Raw genomic sequence first — 13274 nt, forward strand, 5'->3', positions numbered from 1 at the left:
GCTGGTGGTTTAGATAGATCTGATTTTAAATCTTTAACATTTCTCTATAGCTGAAGGCATCCATAGTTTCAAAGCAATTTTGTAAAGAAATTTGAGCAGCTTCAGAGAAACTGCGTCAAGAAGATTATGACCCATACGGCGCCGCACGCTATGTCCTTGGAAAACCATAAGAAAAAAAAGGTCCCGTACGAGGGCCGTACGCGTCGAAGTGGTAGGGCCAAGAAAACGCCTACGACCCCGCAAAATTGATGCGAGAAAGAACTTTGTTGCTGCCAAATTTCGTTTTCTTCAAACCGATTGATGAAAGTGAACATTCTGACAGCGAATCTTACTATCCTGGCGAACTGTCCGACGCAAAACTACTTCAGTTGCCAACTTAGTCCGAAAGCACAGAAAGAAAGCCAACACTCCTCGCAAATGAAGAAGTTCCCAACTTCATCAGTAGCCAACAGCAAAATGGCCAAATAAATAAAATGTTGACTGAGTGAGATCGGCCTTGATGGGAAAATATTTGCATTGGCTCTCGGTCAGGACGCACGGACCTAGCCTGCGAACAGGCTCCTGGTGACCCCGATCACTTTGCTCTCCGAATTCTTCTGTTTCGCGCTCGCCAAAATTTTTTTCTGTTCTCGCCGGGAGCCTGTTCGCAGGCTAGTACTTGAGATGTGACACACAGAGACAACAAAGGGACATGATTTTAAGACGTGAGTGACTTTGGAAAGTCCACAGGTCAAAAACAGACCACTCGCGGAATAATTTTGTTGCCATAAAATGTTGATTATCTCCGTTAATTTGGTTTTTAAACTTTTAACTCTAAATCTAAATCTCACTCATAGAGTTAAAAATTTATATTGTGGTCTCTACGGCCAAATCTCGAGATATTTGTAGGCACAACCGATTGAACGCAAAGCGCTGAGTTCAGCGATATACTCCTAATCAAACCGCGAACGACACATGAACCAATCAGATCGTTTTCCACACCTTAAGCTTCCGGGAAAAACCACGTGGCCTTAAACATGTTGATCAGGGGTAGCAGGGAGATACTCTCTCCGATAATTCTTTCTTTCGGCTAGGGAGGCTTAAACATCGACCAGATTATACTAATCATTGATCCGTGCAAGGGAAATACGGAAGAATTCTTCTCAAAATATAGCTTTTTCAATTCGCTACGGATCACTTGCCGGGTGAACTTTTCGTTGTTTTTAAATCTCGCTTGATTTCTCTATGCACTGGTAGGCATCACCAAGGGCAGTCCAGTAAACAGTGGTAGACATTGGAACGTGTGCAAAAGAAACTAAGTACAGTATGTTTTTCTTGTTTCATGTATGCTATCCTTGGGTGCTTTCCATTGTGCCAGAGTGACTGGTGTCCTAGGCAAACCGGACCAACTGAGAGGAATGGCTCTTACTCTTTTCTATTGCTTTCCTTAATCCTCCACTCTAGTAGGCGACGAACCGGTTTGTCAAAATGGAACCGCAAATTTCGGTCCGACCGGTCCGATCGATCAAATAGACCACCTGCAGAGATGGTCCCGAATATTCCGGTCAGACCAAACCGAGTTTTTGGCTCAATTGAAAGCGCCCGTTGCGAGTTACAATCAGATAACACCGAGTCTAACTAATTTAAGCCAACATTAGACTACCGTTATGAATCGATTTAGCGCCCTCCTTCCAATAAGCGCCCCTTTCGAATAAGCGTCCCCTTCGAATGTGTTCTTATTAATAAGCGCTCCTATTCTAATTAATATTATAATATTACAGCGCTGTCAGAGCACGTATCAACGGAGGTTCATCCGTCTTTATTGCTCACATAGGTAATGCCCCATTACAAAAAAAGTGGTCTTCTTTTGAGTTTCTCAACTATTATGTCCGTGTAAGTGCATAATTCCTGCAAATGATCTCTTCAAATTTTGTGGCGATTGCTCAGCTGGTCGTTTCCAGGCAAGTCCGTTTTCCAGTCTCCTTGAACGTTGAACATTCGGTTGTTTCTCAAAACAGAACTAAGCACCCTGTCCCGAATAAGCCACCTGTCTCGAATAAGCGCCCTGTCTAGCATTCATTTTAATTTATCGTATTACAAACTATTTTACTCGATTCGCTTGTTCGTTAATTATTGTTATAAAGTTAATCTCTTCGCACCGCCGTGTGATATCCTGTGTTCATATCACTTTTGTTTTGGGCATTTGTAAACCTTTGGACGTTTATTAATAAGAGTTTTGAGAGTTTTGGGGGCCAGACGCAGTTTTTATGATTACAAATTTTCAGACCTTATTTACGTTATCAGTCAAAATTTCAAATATGATTTAACAGTTTTCAAAGGCCATGTCCTGGACAACGGTTCAGATTTATGAAGCATAAATCTGTAAATGGCATGAAAAAAAAAAATAGCGCTATTCGATTTGGAAAATTGTTTCACCACTGCTAATTCATCGACTTGAGTAACTCGTTCCCGGAAATAATTCGCCCTCCCCTATTGTAGCGGGAAGAAATATGTACGAATTCGAAGAATGCTGAGTTCACGCGGTTTTGATTCACACCAGTTTTCACTTTGTATTTTTACAAAAGTCTGTGGATAGCCCGGCGTGCCTTTCGCGTTGCCATGCGTATCTGTACGGGAACTGGTCTGATAGGTCCCGGCTTTATGACAAGCGCCACGTGATCGCTTTTGACCAATGAATTGACAGAGGTGTCATTGGCTTATTGCGGTTTGTCCATTCTGAACAATCTAGATTTTGGCGGAATTCTCAGCTGACACGTGTTTTTGAGTTGAACGCGATCTCCAGTTGCTGGTAGGATTAACTTTCTCCAAAAAAAAGGTGAAAGGAATATGTAAGGTAGGTTGTTTGTCACTAGTTCTAATCGTTTTCATCTAAAAATTGTGAAACTGTTTATAAGCTCAGCAGGGAAATTTTCATTTCTTTGTTGTCACAATCCAATCCGGAAGAAACTCGATCTTTTTAGCGAAGAGGATCTCCAAAAAAGAAACATCTGCGATCTCTTTCTATTGAACAGAGTATTTTAAACTGGCTACGATTTTGTCGACTTTAATCGCTTGTGCTACGTTAGTAATGACACCATCGATTTCGCGCGTCGCTTTTTTTACGCGCCTAGATGTGCGATTTCTTGGCTTGGAGAAATTCTACTCATAAATTGGGCCATGTGTTCTACTCAGAAGAACGCATAAAAACTGTCTATTTTTCTACTAGTTCCGCTTAGATATAGATAGAAATCAGTGTCATATTCTTGACACATAAGAATAAACAGTATTTAAAAACTTCGGCTTGTTCAACAAAGCGCTTTCATTCTTCGCCATGAAACGACTCGAATGGCAGAAATCTAAGCTTACACTTTTACTTTCTTTTCTTTTCTCTTTTTCCGCTGATCGAAAATTATGACATTATTTACAGTCATTTTAGCTGTTCATTTCTGACGCGTACCCACTTACCAAAACCGAAACTGGCTTTGGTCAAAAAGGTTAAAAAGAATACAGCAGAAAAATACCCTTGATACCTTAACTTGTTTGAGCTCAGCGGTTAATCAGAAAGGTGAGATCTTTCCCGCAGCGTGCAGAACGATACTGGTAAACAATGGAATTGTGCGTGTGTGTGTTTGTACGGTTTTCACTTTTAATAAGTCCTTATTTTTTATGTCCATTAACTTTGCTACTCTTTTGCTTCTTTGTTCTCACTACAAATGACAATTTCCTTGGTCCTGCTGTTTTTCGTCTCTAAGAAGAAAAGGAGCCTAACGAATTGGATTAATTCAAGTATCACATAATTAAAATTAAATCAATTTTCAGTACGCTAGTTACTTTTCGTTTACTCTGTCTTAAAAATCAGCCGCGGTGAACACCCAGACGAGGGTAACAAAGTCGAAATATCTTGGGATTGAAATGGTTGCTAAGCAATAACGTCAGCGGAATGACAATGGAATGGCAGCTGTCAAACAGTAATGGACATCTTAAATTCACTTCAGAATTTCAATTGCGAATTTTCAAAAAAACACAACTCTGAATTACAAATATGACAACAAAACTGATGGCCTCTGCAGGGATTTGAATGCACAAAACCTGTGTGTGCCCAGTGTTTTTATTTGCTGTTTGCCGTCATACAACCTTTTTGTCCACTTTTGTCTTAAGCAATGAATTAAAATTCTATCTAACGTTGGATCTTCTGTCTAATGAACTGTTACGCACGGTTTCCGACGTCTCCGCGCGTAAAACCTCAGTTTGTTATTTGTAGTTGCCACGTTGTTTCAAGGATTTCCTCTTTATCAATGACTACCTGATATGAAAACAATAAGTAGGCCCTGAGAACGTAGCACACACAATTTACATCTGTATTTTGCTTCTTTTTGTCTGTTATTTGTTGTTATACAAGCGGACTTTTCTGTTTCTTTCAACTTTAACTTAGAAGAGGAAAAATTTAACACGGTCTCTATGAGAAGGTGCAAATTGTTTTCATGGTTTGTGTCCTTTATAACTCTCCTAGTTTATAGTTTATCTCTTTTTACTTCCTTTTTTTTTTTTGCCACTTTCATTGCATCGTGTTTCCCGTAAGTTTCGTGGGTTCTTTATCAATTTGCGATGACCAATTTAAATCTCAGGAAACCGTAAATGTCCAAGTCTATCTTTGCTTTTGTCGAGTTTTCTTTTCTATCATCACCCAGCAAAGGCAGATGGCTAAATGTTTTCTGCTGTTTTCTTACTATACTTTGACAGCCTCGTGTTTCTTATCTCGCAGCCTCGTGGAAGGTTTAATGAACTTCTTCGGAGAGGCCGCAAGGTTTAAGACGGGTAAATAAACAGTGCTTAGAACCTTCAGTCACTGATCAAAATGATTGCCCCCAGTTCTGGGTGACATATCAGCTTAGTGTCATCGTTGATTCGCGGAATTGGATCATCAAAGCAATGAAATCTCCTTTTTTTGCGATTTATCCTCAATTGAGAAATTCATTTAATCTTCTAACGAAAATCTATTTTTTCAATCATTGTTTTCATTTCTCCCGTTCGCGTTAGCCAACGAGAAGCCAGTTTCCTTCCACCTGCACTAATCACGAATTATCATCCGAAGTCTTTTTCGCTGTCGAGAGGGCACCCTATCGCTTAAAAAGCATGCCCGTTTACACATGCAAAACCCGCAATGAGGAACAAAGAAGTGATGAAAAATTACGGCAGTTCGATCATAGATTTTGAAGCAGTATTTTGCTTTGCCGTCGCGTATTTTTAAATATTGATTTTTGGATGCGTTGGATTCCGGCGTTGATTTTGATCACAGCTATTTCAGCTCCCGGATGCAACATAGAACTCAACAATCACCACATTACAAAGGGGTTCACAACATCTGTCGAGAGTGAAAAAAGCTTTTCGTGAGATCATTGGTGATAAAATTAATTGCTTTTCGCCGATCATTGAGATTGATGTGCAATAACTTTTCATTAAGGATAAACCAGCTCTCACGGATTCAAGAAATCCAACGCAGTTTATAGGCGAGCCAGCTCTACCAAGGCACCACCCTTTCGAGAGAAGACAAAGCAATAGTATACTCAGAGTTATTGTCATTGATAATCAAATTGGATTTAATGGAAATGTGGGCTAACCTACGCAATATCTACACCTTGTAAGGAAGAAAACGAGAGCAGAACAAGCATCAGCTAATAGTGTATAATTTCCGCACTATTGTGATGAGTGGAGCAAGGAAACCCGATCACTCCCACGATTTAATCAGTGAAATTGAGCACAAATGACCGAAGATAATTCTTTGTTAGCAGCTTGGGCGATTTCAGCTGTCAACGAGGCAGAACAAATGTCTACGTTTCTCCCCCGCAATGCAGAGGGGAAAAATATGATAATCTACTGCTTTAATGACTATCGTATTCAGAAAACGGCCGGTCTGTAATGAGGTTATACGCGCACTAATGTAGCCCCTCTGGCCTCGAAGGGTATACGGAAAGAAATTAAAGGCAAACTGGTTTTCTCTTTGTTGCAAGGGTAGTGCATAGCTTCAGGGAATTCACTCACGAAGTCGCTGAGAAGAAGAAGATTCGGTTTAACAAAGAGAGCACGGCGGCCTCATAGACATGGCGTTGAAGGTACTAATTAATAAGTTCTTATCTTCAAGAGCTTCGAATCGACATTTCATTTGTATTATATATAGGCGTTACGAATGGTTGCGGCTTATCATGCATAAAACAGTGTTTACCGTGGTAGAGAAAAGAGTGAAAATTGGCTTTGAGAAACACGGCACTCTTTCTTCTATTAGTTAAATAAAAAAAAAAACTCCTCTTCGACATGTACTTATACTTAGATTTTAACTTTAATACGGTAGGGCTTATGACGGTAGGAAATTTTGGTAGAATAAAATAATGAGAAAGGAAGCTTTTAAGGGTATAACAGTTCTCCAAAAAGCCTATATCGAGGAACAATTGTTATTTCGAGCAATTACTGTCCATTTTGTGTAAGACTTTGTTGTGCTAGCTCTGTTTCAGATTCTGTGGCATGTAGTTACTTTTTGTTAGTAAGCATTCAACAACATGTTTCTCTGTTTTCCCCAAACAGTAATGATAAAATGTTGTTTGATATATTCTTCCATTTAATCTTTAAAATGTATCATCGTTTTTTTTTTTCTTTAGGACTCGTAAAGCAAAACATTTTTTTTCCATTATGATAGTTATTTTGTAATGATGCCCTCTCGCCAAAAGACGCTCAGTCTTTCGCGATGATTAGGACATATGCCAGACGGCTTTTAAAGATCTCCAACAAGTTTTTGATTAGATTTATGCTAATGTTTTACCCTTGTGAACATTTTATGCTTTCTCTTTCTCGCACTGAAATGTTCTTCAATTCTTTTTCGGTATTTTAGGCCGCTTTCTATTAATATAAAGAAGTTATAAATTGCCATTACAACATCAATGTTATTAAGTGTTAGCTTTTAATAGCTGTAAAATACATCTTAAGGGTACTTCTGACTTTAAATGTTATTCTAATTGAAAATTGTTTAGTCGCTTACAAATTTGAATTGCTGGAAGGTAACTTACATTAACGGTTCCGACCTTCTCGTGTTATTGTTATTTGGTCGTATCGATAAACACCGGTGATTTAAAAATGCAAATACAACCTGATGTGGTTATTTGTTTTTTTCTTTTCACGCGCTTACGTTTAGTTTCGCAATATTACCTATTTTAGGGGCAGCCAAATGATCGATATTTCAATATATTTTTTACATATATTTACGCTTTCATTAATTTTTGAATTCACTTATATGTATTCATGTATTTTCAGTAGAATTTGAATTATAGTGGGTACAACAGTCAGTTTTTGAAAGTAAATGTTTTTAAATAGAGAAGTGCTGCCTGGCAAAAATGTGGATTAGTAATATATCAAACACGAGAGAGCGTGTTTTACCACACCATATTTCCGAACACCGTGAGTTGAAAATACAACGCGTAGTGGAGTATTTTTGACAAATCTCGAGATGCTTGGAAATGTTGAAATTAAAACACTGTCTCAAGAGTTTGATACATTTTCGCAATCGAAACTTAAACTCAGGAGAAAACACAGAAACAAAAATCTATGTTACTTAAGATCAGATATCCAAACACCGTCACAGTTTGTCTAAACTTGATGGATTATTAATCAATTTGAGAAATTATCTTAATAAGTATTGACTGTTCCTGAGGCAACACCTTTTTTTGTATTTTTTTGATAGTATCCAGATTTCTTGTGAAGAATCGCATGTCAGTCATACATAGCAATTCCCCCGCGAGTTAATTGATGTCAGTGAGTCGATCTGAGAAACTGAGAGCGCGCACTGTTTATTCTTTAGGCATGATCCAGTGGTTGATTTGTGAAAACATATAATATCGATATCAACTGATTAATTGAATGGTTTGTTTCGGCCATAATACTCGAAAAAGCGGGTACGCCATCCAAGGGACCTTCTCTGAATTAATATTGGGAGCCTTCTTCCCCTTGAGTAAATCAGATGGCGAGTTACAATCAATAACCACTGAGAATATATCAGCCAGTAATCAATGAGAGTATATCAGCCACATCAGGTACGAAGTTCGGTTGGCTTCGATGGCTCACGGAGCACGTTGTTCGGATTGAGCGGTTTAGGTTTCAGCGCTAGCCGGGCTACCTCAACATTCCTAGTCATTCAATGCTGCAGAAACTGAAGCCCGGTCTGGCCTGGAAAACTTTCTTGTCTTGAAGACAAACTTTAACCAAATTCCTCTTGCTCTTTGATGAAAGATCAATTGAGTGACCTAAAACAAAAACCCGAACAATTACGATGGCAATCACAGCAAACGAAAACAGCTCAATAAACCAATAAGAACTCGAACTCAACACACGTGATACTAGCGCCAAGCGCGGGAAACCGCGTCAGACGAAGAGTCGCGAATGGTTTTGTTTGCGTCTGATTGGTTGAGCAGGTGGTGCCACTGGCGCTATCGTTGTTTACCATTTACCCAAAAATTCCGGACATTTCGGTCAGAATGTAATTGGTAAGACAATTTTGGCTCGACAGATCGGAGAATTTTTTGAAGTAAACGTGGAACGTCTTGAAACGTAGTCTAAAATTGCCAGCCGAAATATCCGAGTGGAAATGTGCTTACCATTTGCAATTCTTCACCGCCATCTTGGAATTATGATTAGGCCGAACTCGTCCTAGTCTCTCTCGGTAAATTAGGGTTTGTAAAAGGTAAATGGTAAATGGCCAATCTGAACGGAACTTACCATCAGGTATTTTTGCTTTCCATTTGCACAAACAGTTGACGAACCGGTTTCTCCCTGTAAAAAGTAAACAACCGAGGCTTCTTGAACTAATCGTATAATGGCGTAGAGTGGTTTTCAATTGTAACTCAGGGAAAAAATTGCTCGGGTTTTGCTTTGCCACACTCTATGATCAGTTATAAAAACTTATACAGCTCCTAGACCATGAATGATACTCATTAATCCGGAGATGACATTCCGGCTAGATATGAACTCACAGAGGTGGTTTCCGAATAATATACACCACCATATGTTTTCTTGTAATTTGGTTCAAATAATGCTGGCCCGGGCTCAAAGTAATCTATTACAATCTTGTCTAGCTTGGACCACCCATACGTATTTCAGTACCCTTCTAGTATTTATGCATTCTTTCTCTTTTTATTCTACATTGATAAACCAGGTTCGTTCCACTTACATGCACCTAAGTTTGCATGTGACGAAAAACGAATTTTTCTAGTTGATATGATTTCTTATTTTCCCTGCGGAATGTGCGAAACCACTTTTTCCTTTGTTTGTTTATTTTGACCTTTTAGTTGGAGCGTCGTTGACAAGCACAGTAACGCACGTGCTCCACGTTTCCCTGAAACCAAACGTCAAAGCGTCCAAAAAGGTCAAATAGCTGTTGACAGACACGCCTCCAAACGTTCTCGCTAGTCCAAATACCTTCATATTTTGTCTGCACGCGATGATTATTTCTTAAAATAGCTTTCAATGTAGGTGGATGCATGCCACGTCTTACGTCAAATCCTGCGGGGGACCCATTTTGGAAATATGCTGAAGTGTTTGCATTAAAGATTTTCCGGCGCAGAATGGCTTAAAGATTTATTTTTATCTATCGACTCAGTCAAATTAACCCTCTGCGAAAGAGCACATTCTATATTCCCTGTCTTCGCATTAAATGACTTGGTTCTTTCGTCAGCTTTCTTATCATGAATCTCGTCTGCACGCGAGGTTGCTCCTGAAGTCGAAATGAATCTTCTGCTTAATAGCTTTCATTTAACACGCGACAGTTTCATCCACAGACTTGACAGTTATGATCGCATTGCATAACGGAAGACCTCATACCACGTAAAAGGGTTGCTTGATAGCTTTCAATTGAATGGACACGCAAAAAAAAATAGGGTTTCGTCCAGAAATTTAAAAGTTTAAATCACCTTACTTGAAATGCAACATAATCAGTACCACATGAAAGTTGTGCTAATCAGCTTTCATTTGAATGGAAACACACTAGGGTTTCATTCACAGACTAAAAGGTAGAAGCATTTTGTACAACATAAACCCAGCATCAGATGCAACGAGTTCAATCAAGGTCACGTAACAGTGTTTAAGATTGAAGATTAAGAGTGAATGTACTTGACTTGTATTATATGAATCCGCCAGGCTTAATTCTCTCAAGAACATTTCAAGTGTTCACGCGTGGAACAATTCTTGTGCGTCCTTCTGTACTTATAAATGCACCTTCTGCGTTAAATTGTTCCTCTTTGTGAATGGAAGGTAACAGATAGATAAGGTTTTGGGTGAATTTCGTTCGTCAAGCTTTGCATGACTTTCGATTTTGACCTTAAAGAGCAGCCATTTCATGCACAGACCGTGTCACATTTGATATGTTCAGTTGACAGCAGTCCACTTGAAACTGGGTTTTAAAAAGCCATCACTCCAATGACGGACAAGTAATCAATTTATTGCAGGGTAATTTACTCCACTTTCACTCTGCATAACTAGTATTATTTGATAAAATACCACTCATGACATTCACAAACGACAACAAAACCTCTGGCCATTGAAGAGAATTATGCTTTACTCGGTTCACCCAAAAATCTGTACATGTATGAGACACTTTCAACAAAGTAAGTGCAGGAATGACTTAAGCCTGAAACTAAGACTGAAACCCAACAGAAATTACTGTTTCGTTCTTTTGCCATCAAAGACATTTGATTTTCACATTTTTATGGATATCGCAACTTTACTCGAAATTTGTCTTCACTTGTCTCAGATTCATTCACGGAGAATGTGTAAAGCTTCATATATGGAAATGCCACTCAAATGTCCAACAGATATTTTGTAAATCAGATAATCGGGATATCTTGAGGAGAGAATCGTTTTAATTTGGACATAAAGTGTCACCTCCATGCTATCTGAATAATTCTAAGCTTGTACCAGAGAAAACATTTTGAGGAAATGTGATCTTGAGAAAACTGACTAGCCATCGATTTGATAAGGGTTTGAAGTGTACACTGCAGCAAAATCACGAAACAACATTTGTGATTTGAAAGAACATTTCGTTTCAATAGAATAGAGCACCAAACAAAGCGATTCTTGTGCCTCAGATTTGTACTGAAATTACGAAAGAGAAATCTGGATTTTTGCAGCAAAGTCTAGAACATTGTAAAGATGGCAGACATATTTCAAGATTGTTGACCTTAGCCAACATTATCAGAAATTGACAGCCTTGCACGACGAGAGAAACTGCATATATGTTTTTAAAAATCCTGGCCTTTGCAGGTCTATTGACAAACATATTCAGTTATTGGACAACGTCTTACAATTTCAATGTCTTCATTTACGGATATCATATGGTTGAATCGTTCCATCCAGAAACCGGGGTAAAGTAACTTGCAATAATATTAACTGGCAACAACCTTTCAGATAGATCATAGAATTTATTAGAGAAAAATTCCGCATTTAATTCAAGAAAATGCTATAGAGAATACTTGTGTATTGATTAGACCGGAAACGGAAGAGAGGAAGTTTGTAGTTAAGGTAAACATTGGATAAAAATACATTGCTATACTCCACTCGACACGAACCTGCAATATGTTTCCAAAAAATTGGACCTATAATTGATGATTTTGTGTCAAGACTCATTATCTACTTAGTCTGTCAGTCTGCCAAACTTCGCCAATTAAAAGACACTACAAAACTAAAAGACATTGACAAAGTGGGATTGCATGTCCATATCAAATAGTCGCCTGAAACCATGAGGTCTACATCCTGATATAATTAGCTTGCATTCCAAAGTGCCTTGTTCAGTTGACGGATCTAGTGGTTTTAAGCGTAATTGGAATAACTGGGACCACGGTTCTAAGAGATAACAGAATCGCGACGGCAACACCCACTTCACTCCTACAAACGATAAACGAGCAGGAATCTTCCATCAAAAGTTGACAACAACCAACTGTTCGAAAGCTCCACAGTTTGACCACTGTTCCTCTGCATGCAGGCGAAAGGGAAGCCGAATTATTTGAAGTGTATGAACTGAGTGATATTTCCTGGAGCAGTGGAAATAGAAGGTCAGCAATCAAACATTCTGCGGTCGTTTATCCCAGATGAGGATCGCAATAACAACCGAGGAAAATACGGGAAGTGACGGAAGATGAGAAATATATAAAATAATAGCTTGGTTTAACTAAAAGCGTTTACAGTTATAAGTTCCATCTATAACCTACAAAGTAACCACAATCATGGCAAACGATGTCTTACAGGTGAGAAAGTGTCTAGTTATTATCATTTTAAATAATTAATGGCCATTTATATTTCAAGTGCGTTTGAGTAGTTTGTTGTTTCAACCAACACGAAAAGTATTTCGTGCTGATTTCAAATACTCGTCGGTGCTTTCAGAAATACCTAAACACGAATGTAAAGGGTTCAATTCTGTGCAGTTCTATAGTTAAATTTCTCGTAAAAGAGAGGTGAAAATAAGCCGGTTGAATTACATATCACTTCATTTAGACTTAAAGATCGCTTAGATGGACTTTCAACTTAGCATTTTCCCCACTTCTTTTTCTTCAACTAATTGTAAACCAGTTAATTTTCAAAACTGCTTCACACCAGTTTGAATCATTCTTACATATAACTGTTATATTAGAATTCCTGTAATGAAAACCAAACATGACTAAAACATAGTTTATGCAATTTCTACCAATCGCATATCTTTACGATAAAACGATAGGGCAACAAGAGTTTTTCTGGAAGGCAAAATCGGACTTCTCTAGCTGAAAGCTCGCTTCTCCGTGAAATTTTGCTGTAAGTGTCCCAGCATATTTTCAGTTAATAATTGCATGTCATGGTGGTTTCTCGTTCGGCAAATGCTACAGACAACAATATTCCAATATTGCTACCTACAATATCGCTGCTGGCGCTAAAAAATCTGCTTTGTCATTCGATTTGCCAGCAAGAGATTCAAACTATAAATAGAAACGAGAGTCTTGGGTAATGTGGAGATCATATATTATAGATAAAGAGGAAGCTCGGTCTTATGTCACTACAGTAACTCAACAACATGCAAACTACAACTGACTGATTACAAGAGTTCTGCGTTGTATTTAAACGCGCAGGGTTTTTAGTTACCCTATGACAATGCTGGCAACATCAAAATATTAGCAGAATATATAACTTAGCTAAAAGTAGGATTATGCTGGATTAAGGTTTAATAAGGATCATATATAGTGTTACATAGCAAACATCGATTTTCTTATTCTTTCTCAGTAAAATCGAAATTTGAT

General features: G+C 38.4%; 1 protein-coding gene across 3 annotated transcripts in view; it reads left to right on the plus strand.

The window, feature by feature from the left end:
• The first annotated feature begins 2599 nt into the window (after positions 1 to 2599).
• Positions 2600 to 13274, plus strand: part of LOC110067760 (uncharacterized) — a 15061-nt gene continuing 4386 nt past the window's right edge. The window contains exons 1-2 of one of the 3 annotated variants that reach the window (XM_089288876.1): positions 2600 to 2833; positions 5988 to 6089. In XM_089288876.1, the coding sequence (XP_089145002.1) occupies positions 6078 to 6089 (12 nt within the window). In that variant the 5' untranslated portion in view covers positions 2600 to 2833; positions 5988 to 6077. Of the gene's footprint in view, positions 2834 to 5987; positions 6090 to 11804; positions 12255 to 13274 lie in introns of those variants that run through there. The other 2 variants (XM_089288877.1, XM_020775085.2) reach the window with 2 other exon arrangements.

Source organism: Orbicella faveolata, unplaced genomic scaffold (assembly GCF_042242905.1).
Source record: "Orbicella faveolata isolate gen_17 unplaced genomic scaffold, um_ofav_v1 contig_2, whole genome shotgun sequence".
Classification (NCBI taxonomy): Eukaryota; Metazoa; Cnidaria; class Anthozoa; order Scleractinia; family Merulinidae; genus Orbicella; species Orbicella faveolata.